The 25346-nt window shown below is 36.6% G+C and overlaps 1 protein-coding gene across 1 annotated transcript in view; it reads left to right on the top strand.

The window, feature by feature from the left end:
• The window catches only part of LOC110447929 (hypoxia-inducible factor 1-alpha-like), a 121339-nt gene that overhangs the window by 14440 nt on the left and 81553 nt on the right, over positions 1-25346 (top strand). Inside the window, exon 3 of the mRNA XM_021493920.1 lies at positions 4148-4320. Within this exon, the coding sequence (XP_021349595.1) occupies positions 4148-4320 (173 nt within the window). The remainder of the gene's footprint in view (positions 1-4147; positions 4321-25346) is intronic.

Here is a 25346-nt window from a genome sequence, read left to right as displayed (position 1 = left end):
AAATATAAAAATAAAACTGTACTAAAATTGGTATAAGCATGATGAAGTGGGCTATGTGAGCTTCACATTTGTAAAAAAGAAAGAAGATTTTTTTGGTTCGAGAATAAAAGTTTGGCCATAATCCGAAAGGGTGCGTACACATGAAAAGCTAGCTTTACAGGAGGTAAAATTTTGACAACAGCACACGACGCAAAATTGCAAAAAATCAAGTTTTACAACTTTACTGGGACCCAGATAATTCTGCAACCAGGTAGGTATTCTTTAATTTCAGACAGAGCTTAGGAAAAAAATTACTATTTGCGGGGGTCAAATTTTGGGTTAAAAATAGCAATTTTTTGGCATTTTTTGGTCATTTTTGATGTGGTAACCATGGATTTCACACAAGTGACATACATAGAAAAAAGAGGTTTATACACTTCTCAGTACTTTATATTTAATGTAAATGTAATGCAGTTTACAAATATATATACATGTATACATGTGTTGTGTAGGGTAAATCCGCTGTGTTTACATTTCCTCGGCATTTGCCTTGTTTATCAGAGTCGGGCCATTTCTACTGTATACTGCTACCTATAGTTAGGATGGATGTCCTTTAACAGAATATATGTTTTCTGTGCATGTATGTGACAATTTGATTGCTATAACTAGAAAATGTACCTGTTAATATAGGGTACAGGTGCTCTCAGCATTGCCACCTGGAGGCCAAATTTAATATTATAATTACTTCACTCATTTCAAATAACAATCCAATCTTTCTATTCGATACAAGACAATTATAAGCATGAACAAGATGAGTCAAGTTTATAAACAACTCAAGATATAATTTTTAACCTAGTCTTCTAATTGTTGTTAATTATTTGTCAGACCGTTGTTAAACTATTGTACTGATCTGTGTTGTATTAACACTCCTGGCAAGATCACGCTATTTAGAAATGTTCTGGTACTTTGAATAATTAGATTGGTTGAAAATATTTCTCAATCATGTAATTAAAAGGACAATTTGTTTACTTAAAATGATTTAATACTCTATGTCATGTGCAGGATGAATAAGTTTGTCATAATTTCATGAGCAGTTGACAAGACAAAGGACTCTTGTTGAAGTTAGTGTATATTATCACAGACATATATATAAAACCTTGAAGGTAAATAAGAAAATGAGTATAGAAAGAGTAAGGCGATAATGTTATGATAGTGTCGCTGAAATTGACATTTTACCTGATATCAGATGACATGTGATCAGTTTTAATAATGCATGAATGTAAATTGGGGGTGGGCGGAGGAGAGATTGTTTGTGTCTGTGATAGCTGGGAGGGGGTTATAGGTGGGTGGGATGGACAGAGGAGTGATTTGTTAACAGTTTGTGTCTGTGATAGCAGGGAGAGGCTGGGGGGGGGGATTGTTAACAGTTTGTGTCTGCGATAGCTGGGAGAGGCTGTGGGAAGGGGATTGGCAGGGGAGTGATTGTTAACAGTTTGTGGCTGTGATAGCTGGGAGAGGCTGTGGGGGGATTGGCAGGGGGGTGATTGTTAACAGTTTGTGTCTGTGATAGCTGGGAGAGGCTGTGGGAAGGGGATTGGCAGGGGAGGGATTGTCAACAGTTTGTGTCTGTGATAGCTGGGAGGGGCTGTGGGGGGATTGGCAGGGGAGTGATCGTAACAGGTTGTGGCTATGATAGCTGGGAGGGGCTGTGGGGGGATTGGCAGGGGAGTGATCGTAACAGGTTGTGGCTATGATAGCTGGGAGGGGCTGTGGGGGGATTGGCAGGGGAGTTATTGTAAACAGTTAGTGTCTATGATAGCTGGGAGGGGCTGTGGGGGGATTGGCAGGGGAGGGGTTGTTAACAGTTTGTGTCTATGATAGCTTGGAGAGGCTGTGGGAAGGGGATTGGCAGGGTAGTGATTGTTAACAGTTTGTGTCTGTGATAGCTGGGAGGGGCTGTGAAAAGGGGATTGGCAGGGGGGTGATTGTTAACAGTTTGTGTCTATGATAGCTTGGAGAGGCTGTGGGAAGGGGATTGGCAGGGGAGTGATTGTTAACAGTTAGTGTCTATGATAGCTGGAAGAGGCTGTGGGAAGGGGATTGGCAGGGGAGTAATTGTTAACAGTTTGTGTCTGTGATAGCAGGGAGAGGCTGTGGGAAGGGGATTGGCAGGGGAGGGATTGTCAACAGTTTGTGTCTGTGATAGCTGGGAGGGGCTGTGGGGGGATTGGCAGGGGAGTGATCGTAACAGGTTGTGGCTATGATAGCTGGGAGGGGCTGTGGGGGGATTGGCAGGGGAGTGATCGTAACAGGTTGTGGCTATGATAGCTGGGAGGGGCTGTGGGGGGATTGGCAGGGGAGTGATCGTAACAGTTTGTGTCTATGATAGCTGGGAGGGGCTGTGGGGGGATTTGCAGGGGAGTGATTGTTAAAAGTTCGTGTCTGTGATAGCTGGGAGGGGCTGTGGGGGGATTGGCAGGGGAGTGATTGTTAACAGTTTGTGTCTATGATAGCTGGGAGAGGCTGTGGGAAGGGGATTGGCAGGGTAGTGATCGTTAACAGTTTGTGTCTATGATAGCTGGGAGGGGCTGTGGGAGGATTGGCAGGGTAGTGATTGTTAACAGTTTGTGTCTGTGATAGCTGGGAGAGGCTGTGGGGGGATTGGCAGGGGGGGGATTGTTAACAGTTTGTGTCTATGATAGTTTGTTCTCGCTATATCCCAAGTACTGGATGGATCTTTCTGAAATTTCATATGTATTTACAGCACCTACTTCATACCAATTATTTTAAACATATTCAGGGGAGCGATACAGGCCCTCTGGGCCTCTTGTTGATTCATCAAATTAAATTAAGTTCTCCAATATTTAATAGATTGAATACAGTTTTATAACATACATGGTTGAATACAGTGTATGTGATTGATATTTTAGCTCAGAAGGCTGGTGTCCAATAGGTGAAATACAAAAATCTCTTCTGAAGGAATAAAGGGATTTTACTATATGCCCGTCAAGAATTTGACGGATGTATTATATGATATGGGGAGAATCCATCCGTCAGTCCGTCCATCCGTCCATCCCTTCGTAGGGTTCTTCAATCCGTCTGTCCTCACTTTGGTTTCATCAAGAGAACTTGCTTAAATCTTAGTCAATTTTGATGAAACTTTGTATGCTTGTACAATTATTTGAAGACAGAGGCAGAAAGAGATAATATTAAAAAAAAAATCTCCTTCCGTACAAATTAAGGCTAATAGGGATTTTGACTTAATTTGTTCAGGAACATCCTTTGGACCTTGTTGAAAAAGGGTATATGCATTGTATTATCAAGACTCATTACAAAATATTTACCTGTCCTCATCTTATATATAAATTATACTCTTTTGGTAAAAAGGTTTCATGTACCATGTCTGAATTGTTTTAAAAATTATGTATTTATTTGTAAACAAATACATGTACCAGGTGAGCTATTAAAAGCAAGGATCACTTCTTAAAATTATTAGGTGTTGGCAATAATATTGTGATACCAAAATTAATATATATTGCAGTATTTGTCTGGCAACTTATATATTGAAACATCTTTTGGTGTGATAACTTCCAAAACTGGTCCTAAGCTATATTTATATTTTTATCATTGAATCTTCCTAAACTGTTTAAATGTATTGAATTTTCTAGTTATTCCTTAAATTTTAATGTACATTTTGTAAGAGTTATCTACCTTCCCACAGTCCTTTAATTGAAGATTTGAGAAGCAATTTATATCAAATATAAAATCATATTGTGTATCTTTTTATCAGACAATATGTATTTGCCGTCTTTTTTTTTTGGTAAATTAAAATATATGCATGTCATTATGATCCCATTTGAGTCCAGTTTTAGTTTGATTTGGTTTGTTTGTGTTTCATGTTCATTAATTAACAGCTATGGTCAGTTTAGGACGTGTCAGGTTTTGGTGGTGGAGGGAAGCCGGAGTTCTCGGAGAAAAACCACCGACCTACGGCCAGTACCTGACGACTGCCCCACATAGGCCTCGAACCCACGGCCCAATCAAGACCCCGGCCCATACAAACCATATTGGAATATTGAAGAACTATTGTAGTATTTTTAACACATTTGAGAAATGCATATTATTATTTATTACGTTAATTTAATCATTTTACATTATTGCCTTACAGACTTGAGAAATCCAAGGTGGCTGCCAAGTCACGCCGAGATCAGGAAGCTGTTGAATTTCAGACCCTTACAAAACTCCTGCCCATGAGTCTGTGTGATTTGGAAAAACTGGACAAAGCCTCGATTGTCCGTCTGCTAGTCAGCTATATGGCAATCAAGAACATCCTCCAGCGAGGTAGGTTTCCTTTTTTCTGTCATTAACAGCTATCAGGCACTGATCACCCTTCTTGTGTACATTTGTAGGTCCATTAAACAGATTTTTTTTTTAAAATACCAGTGAGAGTCAGACTTGCCTTCTCAATGTAATAAAGGAAAATATCCCAAAATCTGTAAACAAAAAATGTTAACGTATTGTTTCTTGTAGAACACAATTTCATTTCCTTGTAGATGATTAATAGCCAGAACTTCAAAAGCACATCTTACATGCTTTACAAAAAAAAACCACCCCAGAAATAAATAAAAGGAGAAACATGCATCTAGATGATTCATTGCATCAGCATTTTTTCCGATCATATAAGGAATGTGACGATTCTCAAAAGACCTGGGAAAACCCCAGTGTGGCCAAACATATGATACTTTTATACAAAATACTGACATGATTTAAATAGGGTTGACAGGAGGAATCCTAGCACTGATTCTGTGAAACATACAAAAACTAGTGTATACAGTTTTCTGTATTATACAGGTGTCTTATTGTCTGGTTTATACAGGTTTATACATGTGACTCTATCATACAGGTTTCTAGTATATTCAGGTATCTGGTTTATACGGCTGTCTGGTTTTGACAGTTTTAACGGTGTATAAAGGGGTCAGAGTGGACTATGTGTTTAGATTATACAAATGTCTGGATTGTAAACTAAAGGTTTCTAGTGTATATAGGTGTCTGATTTATACAGGTGTCTGGTTTATACAGGTGTCTGATGTATACAGGTGTCTGGTTTATATAGGTGTCTGATGTATACAGGTGTCTGGTTTATACAGGTGTCTGATGTATACAGGTGTCTGGTTTATATAGGTGTCTGATTTATACAGGTGTCTGGTTTATTCAGGTATGTCTGATTTATACAGGTGTCTGATTTATATATATGTCTGATTTATACAGGTGTCTGATTTATACAGGTATCTGGTTTATACAAGTTTTTGGATTTTTACATGTGTCTGGTTTATACATGTGTCAGGATATTACATATAAAGGATATTGCATATAATATGCCAATGTAGGCACGGTAGTCCAGTGGTAGGATGCCAAAGGGTTGCGGGTTCGCGCCACGGCAAGGCAATGTGTTGTATCTTTGAGCAAGACACTTTACTCCGCTTGTTCCAGTCTACTCAGCTGTAAATGAGTACGTGGTTGGGCAGTGCTAGAATTGTTGAATGCTAGCTGTTAGCGCCGAAATGGCAGCTCCGGCTGTATGCTCCCAAGGGAGTTTAGAAATGTATTGGCTGGGTGCAAAGGCCTATATATAACCAAGGGTAATAATTTGTGAACCGCTTTGAGACGACCTACGAACTAGGTTGTGATAAAGCGTTATATAAGAACCACCAATTATTATTATTATTATTAGTGTCTGAATTTACAAGTTTCTTAAATATACAAAATTGACCTTATTCAGGTGACATAATCAGATTTAGAACTGATTATTTGGGTACACTGTATTTTCCATTTTTAGTATAGGTCAATACTATTGACCGAACATCCCAAAACGGATAATTGTAAGCAAGAAATCTCAATGGTTTTGGGGAGAATTGATCTAGGTGGACGTGAGATTGTATACTAGCATTCTACACTGTAACCTGTCCAGGCATAGCTGCAGGGTCGGAGATGCGTAAAATTGCACAGCGATTCGGATGTGATAAGTTCCTGATTTGTCTGGTCAGCGACAAATCTGTAATATACTTCTTCAGCATTATGTAACCAGTTGCTATGGATGCAGATGTCTGCCTGAGATGTCACAAATGTTGCGATCTTGATCTTTTTGGTGCCGCGATCTTGATCTTTTTGGTGCTTGTCAAAAATATTGGAATGTCTTATCATTTATATGATACACAATGCTTGTCGAAATCAGAATATCTCTATCTTAACAAGTATAAATGTCAGGCTCATTTGTTGTCATCAGGTTTTACTGTGTAGTCGAAGGTTCATCTCCTGGCGCTGATTTGTTTTGTTCAGGACTGCGTTGTCTTAAGTAAAACATTTTGTTGATGTTGGTAATGGGCCATCAGTGAAATTATGGCTTGTCTACATCGTAACTGTCATTCTATGGACAGAAAACAAAGTTTGTTAAAAATTAGGAACAACACAATTGGAAAGAAAACAGTCGGGCAGTAACTAGTGTTTTGTTTAATATGTTTTATATTATTTAATTTAAGTTACCAAAGATAACATTTAAACTGTGTAAAATATTTTTTTTACAAAACACAGGGAAGGCCCTCAAAAACAAATGTCCAGAGCCCAACCTTAATTGTTGTAATTTTCCTATTTTCGGTCCATGTAAATTAAAAAAACTGATGCAATATTAACTTAGTTGCCCATTTATGGGTACATAAAGTGCATACGTGCTACAGATTTTCCAAATGTTTCAGCTGTACTCCTTTCAATTTCATAAGCCTAAGATTTAGACCAGCACAGGATAATCAATACTTTAAAACCGCTTTTGTTTTTAAATCGATTAGGGTTGAAATTTTAAATATAACACTTCAGAGGTAAAACTTGACGGACTTGCAAATACAAATGAAGACCTAGAAAGACTTTGCCAAGACTAGCCAAATCAACATTTAATCACTAGGCCCGTCTATATTTTCATCGCATTAAAAAAAGGTATGTTTTTCGGGAAAAAAACCTTGCTCTATTTTTGTAAGAGTAACGACTGCTAGTGCTATGTCCAAACATACTAAATATTCATGCCAAATATATGAACCCGCTTAACTCGAACACTCGGATAACTCGGAAGTTTTCCTACGACCCTGTCGACTTTGAGATAACGAGGTTCGACTGTATAAGCTTGTCCACAAAGACTGCCAGTGGAAAGGTTTATACTGTAAATCTTTCAGATAGCATACAATTGCCATTAATTTAAAAGTCTATTTTGGAAGGTACCACTACCAAATTTAGAATTTATCCTTTGACTGTGAGTTATATATAGATATTAGATATATTCTTTATAGACAAAAAAAAGAGTGTTTTTTTTTAAATATCAATATATGAACTGCTATTACAATGCAATCTGTCCCTTGAAAGGGAGACAACCCTTGTAGTCTTTGTCAATAGTAAGATTTGAGCACATCTGATTTCTAAATACATACTTATATTTCATATAACTTCCTTGTAATGCCCTCCGTTTTATATATGGCTTGTCATGACCATATTTAAGAAAAAATATATCTGAGATTTAGGTCTAAAGTTAATGTACAGGAATTCTGTTTTTCTTGTTTTCAGTAATAGATTATTTATTTATATGTCTATAATTAACACAAGTCTATTCTGTTTTTATTCATTTATGTACTTGGTGGGAAAAAAATTAAATAAAAAATTGCAGTTAGAAACTTCCAGTATGTGAATATGGCTTTGATCAAAATACAATGAACACATTTGTTCTGGGTTTATTTTGCATTAATGAAAATTGTGTCTAAATCATTTGTACATGCAGAATGAAATAGCATGCACTTTAATAACAATACAGTCATCTTTGCCTTTTTATTTCCATTCACACAAGATCTGTTCTAATTTTAACTCTGCCATTATTAGGTGGTGTGAGTTTGGCATCATAAATGCTACAATTTACGCTACAGTGAGTGCAGTGCCCTAAAGTCTAATCAGTGGGGTGGGGGGAGGGGGCAAGGTTGGGGGAGGGGTAATGAAAGTGATCTTAAAAGCTGCCAGAAATTACCCCCATTGTGAACGAGTGACAATGGAACTTTGTAATTTTATGTGTCTATGTTTAAATGACACTAGGGTAATGAACTCGGAACCTTTAACTGAACAGCCATTATATTTATGTTTAAAGGTGACACAAGTATATCAGTTTTAACAAGTTGTTTCAGACAACTATGCATGTTACATTATGTTGATCAATAGAATGTGGTTTTCTTTATTTTTATCTAGTTAATCATTGTTTCCAATGCCTATCCTTGTGTTGGTTTTTTAAAATAATTGTGTGGTAGGATATACGACATTATGAAGTATAACATTAAGTTGTAGCATGCCAGCTAAGTCGTTAGAAAAATCAGAACTTGATGGTGTAGACAATGTCATTGATTAAGTAACATAAAACTCACATTAGATAATTCCAAATAAAACAATAACTGTGACTGTCATTATTATTATCTTCTAAATCGATTCCATATTCGTCACGGAGCCACCCACTTTATGGCCTGTAGCTGGATATAACTCAATTGACACGCTGTTAATTTAAGGGGTCTGTGTGGTATACAACTTTAAGGGAGAGTGCTGTCCCTTAGTGGGGTAACCATCGGTGACATGATACCTTTGAAATAAGTTAAATCAAACCTGCTCAAGCGACCACCTCCACCTGTGTTACGAGACCACTTTTAATGTTCCCCATTGTGGTGATCTCATTGTTAACTGAACCTATGTTAAGAGACAACTGTGTTAAGAGACCACTATGTTAAGAGACCACTGTATTAAGAGACCACTGTATTAAGGGACAACTGTATTAAGAGACCACTGTATTAAGGGACAACTGTGTTAAGAGATAACTATGTTAAGAGACCACTATGTTAAGAGACAACTGTATTAAGAGACCACTGTATTAAGGGACAACTGTATTAAGAGACCATTGTATTAGGAGACAACTGTATTAAGAGACCACTGTTTTAAGTGACCTCTGTATTAAAAGACCACTGTATTAAGAGACAACTGTATTAAGAGACCACTGTGTTAAACGACCACTGTGTTAAGAGACCACTTTAACTGTAGTATTATCATGTCATTACCTAGAATCCTGTCTACATCTCTACATGTTTTGTCGACTTTTTATTGGTCCTAATGACATCTTTTGTGTTGATGGGCCGTTAAGTACCCAATAAGAATAATGCTGTGTTATCCCTGTTGTTTAGGCATGTAACAAGCTGGTGTAATTAATCCTGTATGAAGCCATTGATACTGACCCTATATGACATCATACAGGTGTCTACAGGTGTGTCACTTTCCCTCTAAAGAACAGAGCTTACACTTGTACAAAAGGCTCCACAGAAGTAAGTTGTGGAAACAAGTAACGAAGAAAAAGCCATAAGGGATAACTTGACTAGGATTTGTTTATTGGCTTGATTTGATATTTTTCTGGTTTATGAGATGAAATGTCAGCAGGGCTTGGCTTTAAAGTAAGTGCCACCAGATACTTGCACAGCCCACAAACAAGCTAGATTAATGTCATATTAAGTCAGTAAAACTCTTCATAGCCAATAAAACAACATGACATGGGATAGGTGGACGGAAAAGGACTGTGTTTATAAAAAGTCTGATATACTAGTAAGACGATGTGCTAATATGGGGAATAAAACCTGCTTTACTTTCGGATTCAGAAATTTTGTTAGCTGTCAACTCCTACCCTTCATACTTTATCTCTACCCTTCATGTGACAACTACTGTATTTTACGATTGATAAATAATAGCCGGGAAGATTTATCCATTGCTTTTTTCGAAAGATTGATTTTGAGGATGAGGGCCTCATCAGTTATACTTAAATGTAGCATGTTGTTACTACTCTGTCATACCTTCCCTGTGAGGACTTTGTAGCTGGGCTGGTTATTGGTAAAATAGTCCTTCCTTCCCTGTGAGGTCTTTGTAGCTGGGCTGGTTATTGGTGAAATAGTCATCCCTTCCCTTTGAGGACTTTGTAGCTGGGCTCGTTATTGGTGATATAGTCATACCTCCCCTGTGAGGACTTTGTAGCTCGGCTCATTATTGGTGAAAAAGTCATACCTCCCCTGTGAGGACTTCATAGCTGGGCTCAATCTTGGTGAAATAGTCATACCTTACCTGTGAGGACTTTGTAGCTGAGCTCGTTATTGGTGAAATAGTCATCCCTTCCCTGTGAGGACTTTGTAGCTGAGCTCGTTATTGGTGAAATAGTCATACCTCCCCTGTGAGGACTTCATAGCTGGGCTCAATATTGGTGAAATAGTCATACCTTCCCTGTGAGGACTTTATAGCTGGGCACTTTATTGGTGAAAACGTCATACCTTCCCTGTGAGGACTTTGTAGCTGGGCTCGTTATTGGTGAAATAGTCATACCTTCCCTGTGAGGACTTTGTAGCTGGGCTCGTTATTGGTGAAATACGGTACTTTCTGTGCGATACATCTGTATGCCTGTAGCTCTGTATATCAGCATGTTTACGATGTCCGAGGGAATAACCAATGGATATTGGTCGGTTGTACGATCTAACAATAAATTCTCAATAGATCCTGGCATCGGTGCACACTGGAAATGTAATCGGTGAATGCATGAAAATTACTCTCTAAAAAACCTTGAAGGATTTGCTTTTAATGTAAAAATGACAAATTGTTGCTTGCCTGTTTCATGATTTTTTTTCTAATTTTGATTGTGGTTTACAGATTGGGGTATGGTTTTCAGTGATGTTTGGAGAAGTATCGTAGACACACAGCGTGGTGATTGATATCACTATGTAGCCATCATATCCAGCCATGTATTGCTCTTGTCCGTAATTTCCTATAATCTACAATCCAGGATCCAATTTCCTATTCAGTAAACTTAGATTCATATTAATCATGAAAATTTGTTATTCTTAAAATCTAATCTTGGAAAATCTGTTGTATTTATTGGCCCATTATAATATGATATTTATCTTGAAAAGTTTAATACGGAATAAGATGATTTTCATTTTAAGGTGATTTATAAAGCTTTATTAGATTAAAAGTAAGGCTCATTATAAATATTTGATAAATGGAAAGGCTCTATAGAACCTTTAAACGCGGGTTATACAAATACACTTCCTGATCAGGTGGTATCCCCGTTCACTGGACATTTCCCTGGACATTTCACGGCTTTCATGATGTCTCCTGGTGGTGCTTTGGCTGATCGGAGGTGATCTGTCCTAGTGATGAGAATGTTGGTTCCCTCTTCTTCCACACTTACTGTGATGCAGTGTATTAGTCCCTCACCAGTTCCGTGGGGGAAGACGGGGGGAGGGGTGCTATAGGTTTGCAGTCCATCCGTCCTTTCCTCTGTCCCCGAATTCTGTCCATCCCTACAGTTTGTTAGGGCATGTTTTTGTACTATTTCACCTGGAGTATCCAGAATTTGTATGCAAGCATAAAGACATCACTATATATCCTCATAGGTGCCTAGCTTGGTCAATAAAGACATCACTATATATCCTCATAGGCGCATAGCTTGGCCAATAAAGACATCACTATATATCCTTATAGGTGCCTAGCTTGGTCAATAAAAACATCACTATATATCCTCATAGGTGCTTAGCTTTGTCAATAAAGACATCACTATAAATCCTCATAGGTGCCTAGCTTGGCCAATAAAGACATCACTACATATCCTGATAGGTGCCTAGCTTGGTCAATAAAAACATCACAATATATCCTCATAGGTGCATAGCCTGGTCAATAAAGACATCACTATAAATCCTCATAGGTGCCTAGCTTGGTCAATAAAAACATCACAATATATCCTCATAGGTGCATAGCTTGGCCAATAAAGACATCACTATATATCCTGATAGGTGCCTAGCTTGGTCAATAAAAACATCACTATATATCCTCATAGGTGCATAGCTTGGTCAATAAAGACATCACTATATATCCTGATAGGTGCCTAGCTTGGTCAATAAAAACATCACAATATATCCTCATAGGTGCATAGCTTGGTCAATAAAGACATCTCTATATATCCTCATAGGTGCCTAGCTTTGTCAATAAAGACATCACTATATATCCTCATAGGTGCCTAGCTTGGGCAATAAAGACATCACTATATATCCTCATAGGTGCCTAGCTTGGTCAATAAAAACATCACTATATATCCTTATAGGTGCCTAGCTTGGTCAATAAAGACATCATTACCGGTGGGGGAACTATGGATTGCCTTTGAATACTTTACCATGTTATTCTCTGCATGCACATTCCTTAACTCACCTTACTCTCTCTATATTAATCGTCTGAGCAGCCTTGATGCTCTCTAAAATGACTGGCATGTCAAAACCTAGACTGGCCACCGTCTCTAGAATATTAAATAATTAGGAAAAAAATATAACTCTAATAATTTTGATCCCTTGGATGTCTGATGCTAATTCTAAACTAGGGGGAGATAAGCTAGTAGTAAAATGCAGCTCAGATTTTTTTCATAAAAACTTTGGGGATGGTATGGCTGCCAGTCTAGTCAAAACCATACAAACCTTCAACCTTCCAAGTTGTTGTCAGCAGTCCCCTGTACTCCCAGCCGTGTTATAGAGACCCAGTATAATAACGTATTTGTTACAATACTGACCAAGGCAAGGGTAGAGCCAACGCTGTGGTTTCCTTAATGGTGGAATAATTTGGTCCTTTGCTCCTTGTCTGGATACCCGAAAGTATGCAGGGGATTGAGTAAAAATGAGTACATCAGAAAATAGTTTTAATCACAACAGGCGAAGGAGCAATAGAACGTTCTTGTAGTTTATTAGAAGTATCAGAAATGCTGACCAAGGATTCAAATACAGTTGAATCTGCTCAAGCGACCATCTGTATTAAACGACCATCTGCTTTATGCGGCCACTTTTCATTCCTCCCGACCGTTTTTACTATGTAATTTAACTGTATTAAGCGACCATCTGTCTAACGAGACCAGCGACCACCGAAAATGACCCCAAAATTACATTAAAATGACCACATTTGATACATTTTAGCGACTATCTTTGACAAAAATATACCAAACGATCGTTGAAATAGTTGTGTATCTCCAAATTTGCGACCATCACCACATTTGACATGTAGTTACATATATATTGATTTCATGACGTTTTATAAATTGTTTTGTTGCTTTTAACTGGCCTGACCCTTCTGAAGTTATTGGGTGCAGTATTGGTAGAGGGAGGTTGGCTGCTGATGTAAGTACCAGACATTTTAACGAAAATTGTATGTGAATTTTGGAAATTAAATATTATCTACATGGTATATATATACCCTGTTATGTGATACTTACCTATAAGGCAGTCCATTTGACCTGTGTGTACCAGAAAATATCAAAAATTTAAAAAGAACCGGTGTTGTTGACAATCTGATAAATATTCAAATAGGAAATTAGCATAATGAGAAATTATCAGATGATACATTATTCAAAGACTAAATTTACATGATAGGAAATTTCTATATGATACTGTCATAGTGCGTAAACCGTACCTGATTTGGAGGGATTAATCGTTGGTATGGAAAGTGATATTCTAAACAGGGTTACAGGGCAGCAAGTAAAATTCAGGTAAAAGTTCAGTTTAGTCAAATTTAGTTAGATATAAAACAAATTGATATTCAAGAAAAAAAAATCAAAAAAAAATCTGGAAGACCAAATTTTCTTTACCAAGAATAAAACAACCAATTTGCTACACATACAGTTGTCTGTGTCTAGTCAAGGAAAAGTATCATATAGCCTTAACTCTAAAACACATCACAGGAATAATGTGTAAGGTAGTATATAACCTTAACTCTATATCACATCACAGGAATTATGTGTAAGGTAGTATACAGCCTTAACTCTAAAACACATCACAGGAATAATGTGTAAGGTAGCATAAAGCCTTGACTCTAAAACACATCACAGGAATAATGTGTAAGGTAGCATATAACCTTAACTCTAAAACACATCACAGGAATAATGTGTAAGGTAGCATATAACCTTAACTCTTTCACCACTGCAGACCGCTAAAGCGGTCCAGGGGCCACAACCCCTACAACACTGCAGACCGCTTTAGCGGTCTTAGGTAATACCTCTATTTATACAATCTCCACTCCGATTGGCTGATAAATATAGCCAAATGACGTGTACATCCTGGGACTACAGTACCTCTACTTTATACATCTCTAGGTTTTAGGGATGTTTCAATGGAAATATCCGATGATTCTGACTTTTCCGGCGACGAAATAGCAGAAAATCTGCAAAACTTTGACTTAGTGAATGTAAATGGAAGACAAAGACAACAATTACTGAGAGAATGGAACGATATCATGGGGGATAGCAGTGATTCTGAAGCTGATTGGGACGGTTTTGAGCCAGAGGAAATATACGAAGGACCAACATACGAGGAGAACGATTGGGTGAAGGTACAAACACCTAGAAATAACATTGTTTTTCGTGAGAGAGTCGGGCCGACTCGTGTATTTGATACATCTGCTACAGCACTTGATTATTTCCAGTTGTTTTACAGTGATGATCTGTTTGAAGAAATTGTGAATTTTACAAATCTTAATGCGGAAACGAAACGGAGACATGGAGGTGACAAAGGTATTTGGACACCGGTGTCATGCATAAAAAGTACCAGGTGTAGTCATGACACCTGTCACACTACCCGAAATGAAAGCATATTAGGGCATTTTGATATTAATGGAAATAATGCAATTTGAACGTGATGAACTGTACTGGACAGAAAATACTAACATTTGGCTGGTTGGTTCAAAACTTGGAGAAGTAATGTCTCGTGACCGATTTATCCATATCAAGAGATACCTTCATTTCAGCGATGATACAGGTGCAAATGCTAATGATAAAGTCCATAAGATACGATTCATGCTGGATCATTGTAGACAGGCATTTCAGAGGGAGTATTTGCCTCATAGGGAAATATCTGTAGACGAAGCAATGGTTCCATTCAAAGGCCGCCTGGGCATGAAACAGTATATGAAGGACAAGCCAGTAAAGTTCGGAATAAAGTTATGGGTGACGACTGATGCAGTTTCAGCTTACTGTTTGAACTATGAGGTGTATGTTGGGAAAAATGCAGACATTGTGAACAGTGTTTGGACTGTCCTCCAGAGTTGTGATCGAGGTGACAAAGTTTCTAGAAATGAAGGGGCATGTGATATTCACAGATAACTTTTATACCAGTCCACTTTTGGCAGACTATTTGTTGTCCAGGAACACTTACCTCTGTGGTACAATTCGATGCAACCGGAAAGGATACCCGAAAAAACTTGTAGTCAAAAAATCTGATGAGAAAAAGATTGAAAGGGGAAATTCTGATTGGCTGATGAACGGTAATCTGTTGGCTACATGGTGGAAAGAGAACAGAGTGGTCTACTACTTGTCCACATTCCATGACCCAGAGGATGATCAGCTGGTGACAAGAAGGAAGAACAAGGATGGCACAGAAGCTCAGCTAAAGTCCACACCTGTCCAGGCAGCTTATGCCCAGTACATGGGTGGAGTAGACCGACTCGACCAAATGACTCGTATCAACAAATCCAAGAAATGCATGAGGTGGTATCGCAAGATTGAAGTGAAACTGAGGGAATGTGCTGCTTATAATGCATACATTATTGAAGGTAACTTCATCAATCAGATTCCCGCAAATCACAGGAAAAGAGATTTTATGACCTTCAAACTGGAGCTGGCCCACAGTCTTATTGGAGAATTCAGAAATGTGTCCAGAAAGTGTTTCAAGAGGCCTAGATCTGATGCAAACAACGATGCAAGACTAGATGGTAATGATCACTTGCCCATCGCCGCAGGAGGAAAAGACCGCCTTTGTGTTGTGTGCAACAGGAAGCATAGAAACTACATGGCCAGTCACCCGGGTTCTACAGTAAAGGACAATCCCTACAAACGCTCAAAAACAACCATGGCTTGTGAGAAATGTGATGTTGCCTTGTGCTGTAATGCACACAGCACATGTTACCGTGATTTTCACACAAAAGTGTATTTTTGGCAGTAGACTACATACACAGGTACGCTAACGAGCTTTCGAAGCACACCTGGGCTTACCTGACTATTTTGTTTACCTGTAGAATATGGACTAAAACACTTGTTATGAATTAATTGAACAATTGAAAAAGAAAGCTGATATTTTCAATCAGTTTATTCATGAGTCTTTGGAACTGTACCTTGATTCTACATGATGGATGTTAACGAGATTTACCTGTGAATACATTACAAAATACAAGGTAATAAGATGAGTTGAGCTTAGAAAATTGTCTTTGTTTTATTTTAAACATTAATTGCAGAGAAAACAACTAAGAAATATATATATTGAACTCATACCAGTAAAAAGGTATACAAATTACCTGTAACTTACCTTTATAACACCTGTTAGACACTTTAGTACAGGTAAACATCTGAGTTGACATCATAGATATAATCCCGTGACTATTATGTAAATTTTGGTATATGACATGCGAGAATCAGATATTAAATGGTGAAGTTATGATGCTGAAATATTTAATTAATTAATCTGACTAATTAACTGAAAGTTACTTAGTGTTGAGTGGTAGTTACTATGTAAAGTTACTTAGTGGTGAAAGAGTTAACTCTAAAACACATCACAGGAATAATGTGTAAGGAAGCATATAGCCTTAACTCTATACCACATCACAGGAAAATGTGTAAGGTAGCATATAACCTTAACTCTAAAACACATCACAGGAATAACGTGTAAGGTAGCATATAGCCTTAACTGTAAAACACATCACAGGAATAATGTGTAAGGAAGCATATAGCCTTAACTCTATACCACATCACAGGAAAATGTGTAAGGTGGCATATAACCTTAACTCTACAACACATCACAGGAATAATGAGTAAGGCAGCATATAACCTTAACTTTAAAACACATCCCAGGAATAATGTGTAAGGGAGCATATAACCTTAACTTTAAAACACATCCCAGGAATAATGTGTAAGTAAGCATATAGCCTTAACTCTATACCACATCACAGGAAAATGTGTAAGGTGGCATATAACCTTAACTCTACAACACATCACAGGAATAATGTGTAAGGTAGCATATAACCTTAACTTTAAAACACATCACAGGAATAATGTGTTGGGTAGATTATAGTTACAATCCAGTAAAGCCAACATCAATGAGACTGTTCAGCCTCATAAAACTTTTCTGTAGGTTCATAATTTGTCCATTCAGATTCCACTGATCACTAAAAATAACACAGCATAGTAGAAGTGATCAATGCCAACATATAGGATATAAAGCCATAAAAGCGTTATCATAATATGAAGAAATATTTGATGAAGTGTTTCACTTTGTTTTACTTCTATAATTCAGCCAGTGCCATGGTTATAAAATTGAGAAATTTAACCGATGAAAAATGAACATGTTAAAAAATGTCTTGGTTTGTTGCAAAATTGCAAATGCTCGTAGAAAGGATTGCTTTGAACAGACATTGAAAGAATGATAAAAAGCAAATTGATTCCTTTAAAAAAACATTTTGTTTCAGGAAAATGACTGACAGAAAGAAAGAAAAAAAAAAAAAAAAAAAATTGCAGTAGAAAAAAATCAGTTTTAGAAATATTATGCATTGGAATCATTACTTTGGAATTAGGTCGTTGAAAAAGATTATCTCAAAGTTGTTGTTTTTTTAACGAGGATTTGAGTTTTGAGTGGGTTTTATATTGATGATTGGCTGAGAGGACCGCACATTTCTACGATTCGAAGTGCTGGTGGTAACGTTTGCCGAGTTATGCTCTGACACTTCATCATTACAACTGGGACATAACAGCATCGGTTTACAGCCAGTCACTGCGGTGTAGTCATGCAATGCGAATATTTATCAGACATTGTAGAACGGGTCGTCGGTATCTCCCCGGTTCGTCCAATCAGAAGCCAAGTTTATTGATTAGCATTGATTGACCGTGCATTGTATTACATATTCTGCTGCAGACTAATTATTTTTTCATTTCGTTTGTCTTTGTCTTGGCCGTTTTTGTATCTGTAAAGCCTTGTATATTACACCTGCCTTTTATCTGTCTATTGACTAGCTATTATCAGGTATATAGATACCCATACCACGATTGTCAGTTTGTGGCACAGTGACCTTTATATTGCATTATGGGTAATATGATATCATCAGAATTTCCAGTGTCCCTGTGATTGTTTCCTGTCACCACCTCAACGTTCTTTACTTCCATCTGCTGTCAGTGATCATGAATATTAATCTTCTTGGACGCTGAGTATTTATTGGATTATTCAAAGATTTTGCCATGTTTAATGTTATGATTATTTTGTATTCTTAACTCCCAATAGAAGGCATTAAAATATCTTGAGGACTGAGTCAGGACTCCTGACATCAACTAACACTGCAGTACTAGTATAGTTATGATGCCACATACAATCTAGATCTACAGGTATTCACAATGAGTTCTACAATGTGTTTGTGACATTTTAGGCCACACCAATTTGAAAAATAGTTCTACAGCAAATTTTTTGGGGAAAAACAGGAGCGAGAGGGTGGAATTAAAAAAAAACAAAAAACAGTTTTTTAATTTTGTTAAGTTTTGGAGCGAGCGGTAGTAAAATTTAACAATTATGGGTTTTAATACCACAAAGGGTGCTCATATTGGATAGTTGATGTGGAATTTGACTGTAAGTACTGTTTTTTTATATGTTTTTTAAGAGATTTTATTTGTACTGGGAACATTAAAATGAAGAATATTTCTGTAATAATGGAAAGTAATGGATGTGTTGCATATATATCTTGAATTCTCACATGGAATAAAATAATTCACTTGAAATGATATCCTTTTCTCCCTGTACATGCATTGTTTTTCAAAATAGTTCACATCAGGCATAATCAAGTATGACTGGAATAGTAAAACAAACCTCAGAATCGCTCTCACCTGACCCAAGACCAGAACAATTACAAGTTTTACTTATTCTTTTCGTATCTGGCATCATCATAAAACATTTCCCATCTTTTAAAAAAAATGGTCCTTAAAGGTTCTATGTTATCATATTTGGAATACAGGTGTAACAGAAAAGAGAATCGTGTGCTTCCACCGGGGATCTTCAATCTCCAGGTTTCTATAGTCGGACGCTTTACCACTGAGCTAAAGGGAAATTCCCTCTAGCTCGAAGCTAGAAGGCAACCTTAATCCTATGTACAATTAAAATCTGCCACGTCACACAGGCCTCAATCCAAACAGTACTTTTATTATATTTTAACTTTGTATTATAATATGAAATAGACACTGCCTATAAACGAGTGCACATAGTTCAGTAACCTTTGTGATGATAGTGTAGATCTCGGGCGCCCCAGCTAAGAACTTTAAGGTAACAAAACAAACAGAATCCTTCCTTGTTTTCTTGTTGAAAGAGTGACAAATACATCTTCAAATTGGTAGACCTTTGAGTCAAAAATGAAACTTGTCTGTGATGAGGTCAAAACTGGTAAAATTCATTCCAAACTCTTGTTGATAATTTCATATCGGATATATCCTCTCTCGTTCGGTATTGCAGGCTTTCCGGTGATCATTTTATATTGGATATATCCTTTCGCGTTCGGTATTGAAGGCTTCCCGTTGTTAATTTTATATCGGATATATCCTCTCGCGTTCGGTATTGAAGGCTTCCCGGTGAAGTTTTCTGTTCCGGTCTTTTTCAACCAATAAGAATGTGGCAAATGTTGGAGTCCGCGATTTTAAAACCGCATTTTTTTTTATTGCAAAACCTGTTTCGTCAAAATCGTTGATAGCTTTAATTTTTAAACCCCTTTTAAGATAGAAACACTTCCAACCATAACGTATACGTTTGCAGAGTTCACGTAAATAAGATATAATTTGAAACATATTTTTTATTCACACAGAGATGTTTAAAGCGGCGATTGTTTAGCTTCTGATCTATTAATAACCAATCAGAGCGTTGCAAATTTTTAAGTCCGTTCTGCACGATGTAAAGAAAAAAGATCACATAGTATTGTAGTTTCGTTATGTGTTACTATATATAGCTTTTTGCTTGAAATATATATATATACCACGCGTACGACAAATAAAGTGCTCGCTATAAAACGGTGTGTAAAATTTCTAAAAATCTATAGAATTGCCTACATATTAACCTGATAAGGACCCATTTCCTTGGTTTTGATCTTATTATGTTTCAGAACTAAATGAAAGAAAAATCAAATGCTTTTATTAGAAAGATAATTAAATTTAATGAAAAAAATATATCAAATTATAAACTAAAACAAAACATTACAATCCCTATTGATTCCATAACTTGGGGAGAAAAATCAGTCACTTTAAAATGATAATAAATGGCTATTTGATCCTAATCTGGCGGAGGTATTGTTCGATCTCACCGCTCAAAGAAAAACAGTAAAAACACTCGATAACATTGACATTTAAGTATTAGAAACCATTACTTTACTCAAAGAATAATTGATATCTGGAATAGTCTCCCACAAGATGTTATTTTATCTCGTAACGTATTTGACTTGGATGAATTCTGGAAAGATCCTGAGTTGAATTGTACGATCATACAGCGTCTTATATATAGGCTTATTTTATGTTTACCATATTGTATTTGAAATTGATGTGGATATAGAGGCAGCAATGCCTGCGTCCGCTAATATTCTATTAAATCCTATTAAATAAATCAATTTGTTTGAATAGACTGGCACATTTTCTCTCTGTCTCGGTTTTCAGCTGCAAAATGATTCACTTTCCTTGCGATTCAAGCGTCAAAGAGACCCAAATTAGCGATGTGTAAAATTAAAAACAGACCGAAAATATCTGGAATTCGGTTAAAAAGAATTAAAGAGCAGTAAAAAAAAAAAAATCTTTTTTTTCTCAACTTCAGATTTTAGGAGCGGTAATTCCCAAAGAACTATTTTTCAGATTGGTGTGGCCTTACTGGGAAAAAAATCCTTTATTTTTTTAGCATGTGTATCTTCAGTAATACTTTTTTTTATCATATTCTGAACACTGTAGCGTGACATCTTACCAGTCACGTCATTCTGTCATTCCCAGGGGAAAACACTAACACAGAGTAGAAAAGTGAAACATTAAAGGTCTTTAGTGCTTGTTAGCAGATCAATTGTGGTTTCATCAGTGTTCTATAAGCAGAAGATGCTATAGGGACTGGCGTTTCGTATAAGGGGCGGGGTTCCTACATTAGTCAGCTCATATAATCATGCAGTGTGGTACAGCAGGCTAATTCAGCAGAGATGATTGTTTGCCTTACCAGATACACTGAAACCTATCTATTCAGACAACATGTCAGACACAATATTTTGGTCAAATTAACCTGCCTATTCTGACACCCTGTGGGGCAAAATATTCTGGTCAGATTAACTGTCTAATCGGGAACCCTGTAGGACAGAACATATTGGTCAGATTCACTGTCTAATCTGACACCCTGTGGGAAACAATGCATTGATCAGATTAACCTGTCTAATCTGACACCCTGTAAATGGGATCACAGCATCATTACATAGGATTTTGGAATATACAGGGGTTGTAAGATTAGACAGATTTCATTATATGTATTTATTTAACCCAGGCTAACTGAAGTATAGAATTTAGGAACAATCTATAGAAAAGATTTGTTAACCAAATAAGATTGCATAACAACAAAAAATATCAATCTGTCAAAACATGGTAATTTTAACCTTTAAAATAATTGACAGGAACAAACTTTCAAATACTGTCATTGTGATAAATGAGGTTCAAGAGAGAATAACCTAGATGTATTGGTGCTGAATTGTCGTAATGCAATGGCCCTTATTTGGTGGCTATAACGCTGCAGACAGATCAGGTTTCCACGTACAGACAGTGAAACGCTGAAGTGCTAATGTTTGTCAATTAAAAAGTGCAAAGTTTTCCCCACGGTCATGTTGTTGCCTGTTTTCACAGCTTCTGCTATAATGTACCGCTAATCAATAGGGTTTATGTTAATCGGATAGATATACAGAAACAACACTTTGTATGCTGGAGGTGTCATTTATCAGAAATTGTTTAAATGCGGTTAAGTTTTCATCAAATGAGCCAATGCAATTACTGTAAACTTTTAAGTCTCCCAGGAGAAGGTTTGTCTTCGGGGAAAACCACAAACCAAATATTTTGAATGATACGGGTGTTATTGAGAGGAGTAATGACTGTTCAGACTTTACCAGCCCCTTGTCATCTAAATTCTGTTTGATGGTATGAAATTTTAGCAGATGACATTATTTTAACCCTTTCCACTGAAGAGCATAATGGATTCATCCAGATCAATGCATGGTAGAGTCGACTGAAGTTATATAGGGGTGAAAGGGTTAGGAATAGGTTTGCTGTTACAAGTCATTGTTAACCTAATCTACCCAGATGTATAAATGGAGATATGTTTTATATGCTAGGAAGTCATTCTGTGAATGACTGGTGTTATGTCAAGGGGAGTTAACTCTAGCTGAATAAAATGGAACTGACGGTAGATATTTTTCAGAAAAGTTATAAAAAAATTATATAAAGGATACTGACGATTTTACAATCCATGAAAACAGGCGATGCCTCATAATCTCCACAGATATTTCATAGAAACATACATTAATGATATGACAATGTCAAAGGCTTTTGTGTACACAGTATCCACATGTATTAAGACTGTCATTTAATATTGTCCTGCAGACAGGTTAAATTATACACATATATTTTTAGAGTGATACATTTTGTACTATGAAGCATTATAGCAGACCGATTGGGCCTTTTACTCCTCCGTGCATTACTTATGCTAATTGGACAGACAGACAGTGTTTATGGTTCGCAATCAAGGCCCAGGGCCCCGTTAGCAAACAATTTTACATGAAAGAGTCATCTCGCACGATACTCTAAATTATTGATATTCAAAACTCAGTTACAGGTACAGGAATTCAAAATGAACCTCTTAAAAGGAAATGTAAAAATTTGACAAAATATTCAGATTTTGTCGAAAAATCATGTTTTGAAAATTGTGTGTTTTGGATTCAATACGCTTATCAGGCTTAGAGCTGAGCCCTAGTAACAGCCATTAGTACCAGTGGGTATAACAAGGACATGACTCCATGTTTCTAACGTGGAGGTCTACTAAGTCAACCAGTACTGTGCTATAAACCTTAATGTTAGTATCCTCTGTAGGGTTTTGTATCGTGTGCTTTGTCTTCATTACCTATGTTCTGAAAGTTTTTGCCTTCTGATAGAATTTTATTACATGAAATCTTACCCCGGCACCTTTTCAATTCATGAAATATTCCGACATTTTGTATATAAGGTAATAGCTTCAATTAACATGTATCATATTAATCATTTATATGTTATTCTTTGGAATTTCTGATTTAAAAAAAAACAAAAAAAAAACAACAGAAAAATATATAAAAAAAAATCAATATTTTTGGTAACCTGAAAAATTCATTGCAATTTCATTTCCCCCCCAAGAATAACAGCAAATTGATTAGTCAGCCTATTTTGATCATGTCTAATCCTAAGATAGTACAAAGACCGAGATTATATGGATTCAGCCTCTAAAAGGTTCAGATATTATATGTTCTTTGTTTACTACAGGAAACAGAGATGTAAATATCTTTGATCCAACTAAAATGTTAACAATGATTAGACGACCCCTGTAACACGGTATACGCATATATTTATCTACATTAAACATTCATTGTCTCAAAATAGTGAATGGAGTTTTCTATAAATACTGAAACCTACTTTTACTTGCCAAGTATTTTCTCATTAATTTACATACATTGATAAAAACGTAATCATAGACTGTAACGTTGTATAACAATGTCCAATTGAGTTTTACCGCTGAAGTTTTCCAGCCCAGTACTGCATGCCAGATTATTGGAGATTTCGTAGAAGTTCAGACACTTCATTTTCCTGAAGAAGAGTCTGGAATGAAAAATTAATGAGAAATCTGCTTGTATCGGAAATTTTCCTTAAAAAGGCAAAGTTTTCAAATTACTATAAATGGGACCTACATAATACCTCATTCAACCATATAACTGCCCAATCCCCTATAAGTTCCCCATAACCTTGGGGGCCATCCTTTATCATAATTAACTGATTTACTTGGGAGAAAAGGGTGAAAAATCTGCTCATGTGATCACCTCCGTTACTATTAGAAGGTCACCTGTATTTATGTTCCTTATTATTCTGATTTCATTGTTACTTTAACCTTTATTTATGTTCCATATTATTCTGATTTCATTGTTACTTTAACCTGTATTTATGTTCCTTATTATTCTGTTTTCATTGTTACTTTAACCTTTATTAATAGACCACTTCTTGATTTCCTGATGGTTGTTTCTCAACCCATTCACCCCTGAAGACACATTTGAACTTTTCCAATTCAAAAGTTTGAATAGTTCATTATGGAAGTTCATTGGTAAATGAGTTAATACAGATTTAACTGTATTACGACTATTTTTTGAGCCCTATGTGAGGTCTTGTAATTTATTTTAAGTTTCTAGTCCAGGGTGCTTATTAGGTCAAAAATGGTAATAAAATTCTGGTTTATACAGGTTTCTTTAATGCACAAGACTTTGTATACACAGGTTACTCAGCCCTTACAGCTCACGAAATGATAAAACATGGCATAATTTTCTCCTTACAGCTCATGAAATGATAAAACATGGCATAATTTTCTGAGTATGAATAGCGGCTTTTTTTTCAGCAGATGTTTTTATACGGCTGAGTGCAGTAGGTCTGTTGGCCAACATGTATTTGTAATCTTGATGGTAATTAAACATGAAGGCTATCGCGTACATGTTCATCAATCAATCTTGGAGAAGGAGAGAGTAGGCAAGTTTTTTTGTTCCTGTACAGGTAACTGTTTATCCTGTACAGGTAACTGTTTATCCGATACGTTTTAGTACTATTCAGCTTATAACAATGATATAATGACATCACTTTTGTATTTGATAGAATTTTACACAGATTTTTATGAATTTTGTGTGAGGATCAGAATTTATTGAAAATAATAAAAAAAATTGATTTGATTATAAATTGAAACTTGATCATTATTAAGTAATTTAAACCAACAGCAAAAAAGAAATGTGTTTATTTTGGGCAGATTAGAGGTGTATATTTTGGTCAGATTAGAAGTGTTTATTTTGGGCGGATTAGAGGTGTATATTTTGTGTTGTCTTCAAAAACCCAGCAATATAAACCAAAAATACAAAAGAAATGTGATACACATACACAAGGGCCGGATTAGAGGACCCAGCAATAGATACACATACACAAGGGTCGGATTAGAGGACCCAGCAATAGATACACA

Source organism: Mizuhopecten yessoensis, unplaced genomic scaffold (genome assembly GCF_002113885.1).
Source record: "Mizuhopecten yessoensis strain PY_sf001 unplaced genomic scaffold, ASM211388v2 scaffold3667, whole genome shotgun sequence".
Taxonomy (NCBI): Eukaryota; Metazoa; Mollusca; class Bivalvia; order Pectinida; family Pectinidae; genus Mizuhopecten; species Mizuhopecten yessoensis.
This window is presented reverse-complemented; position numbering and strand designations above follow the sequence as displayed.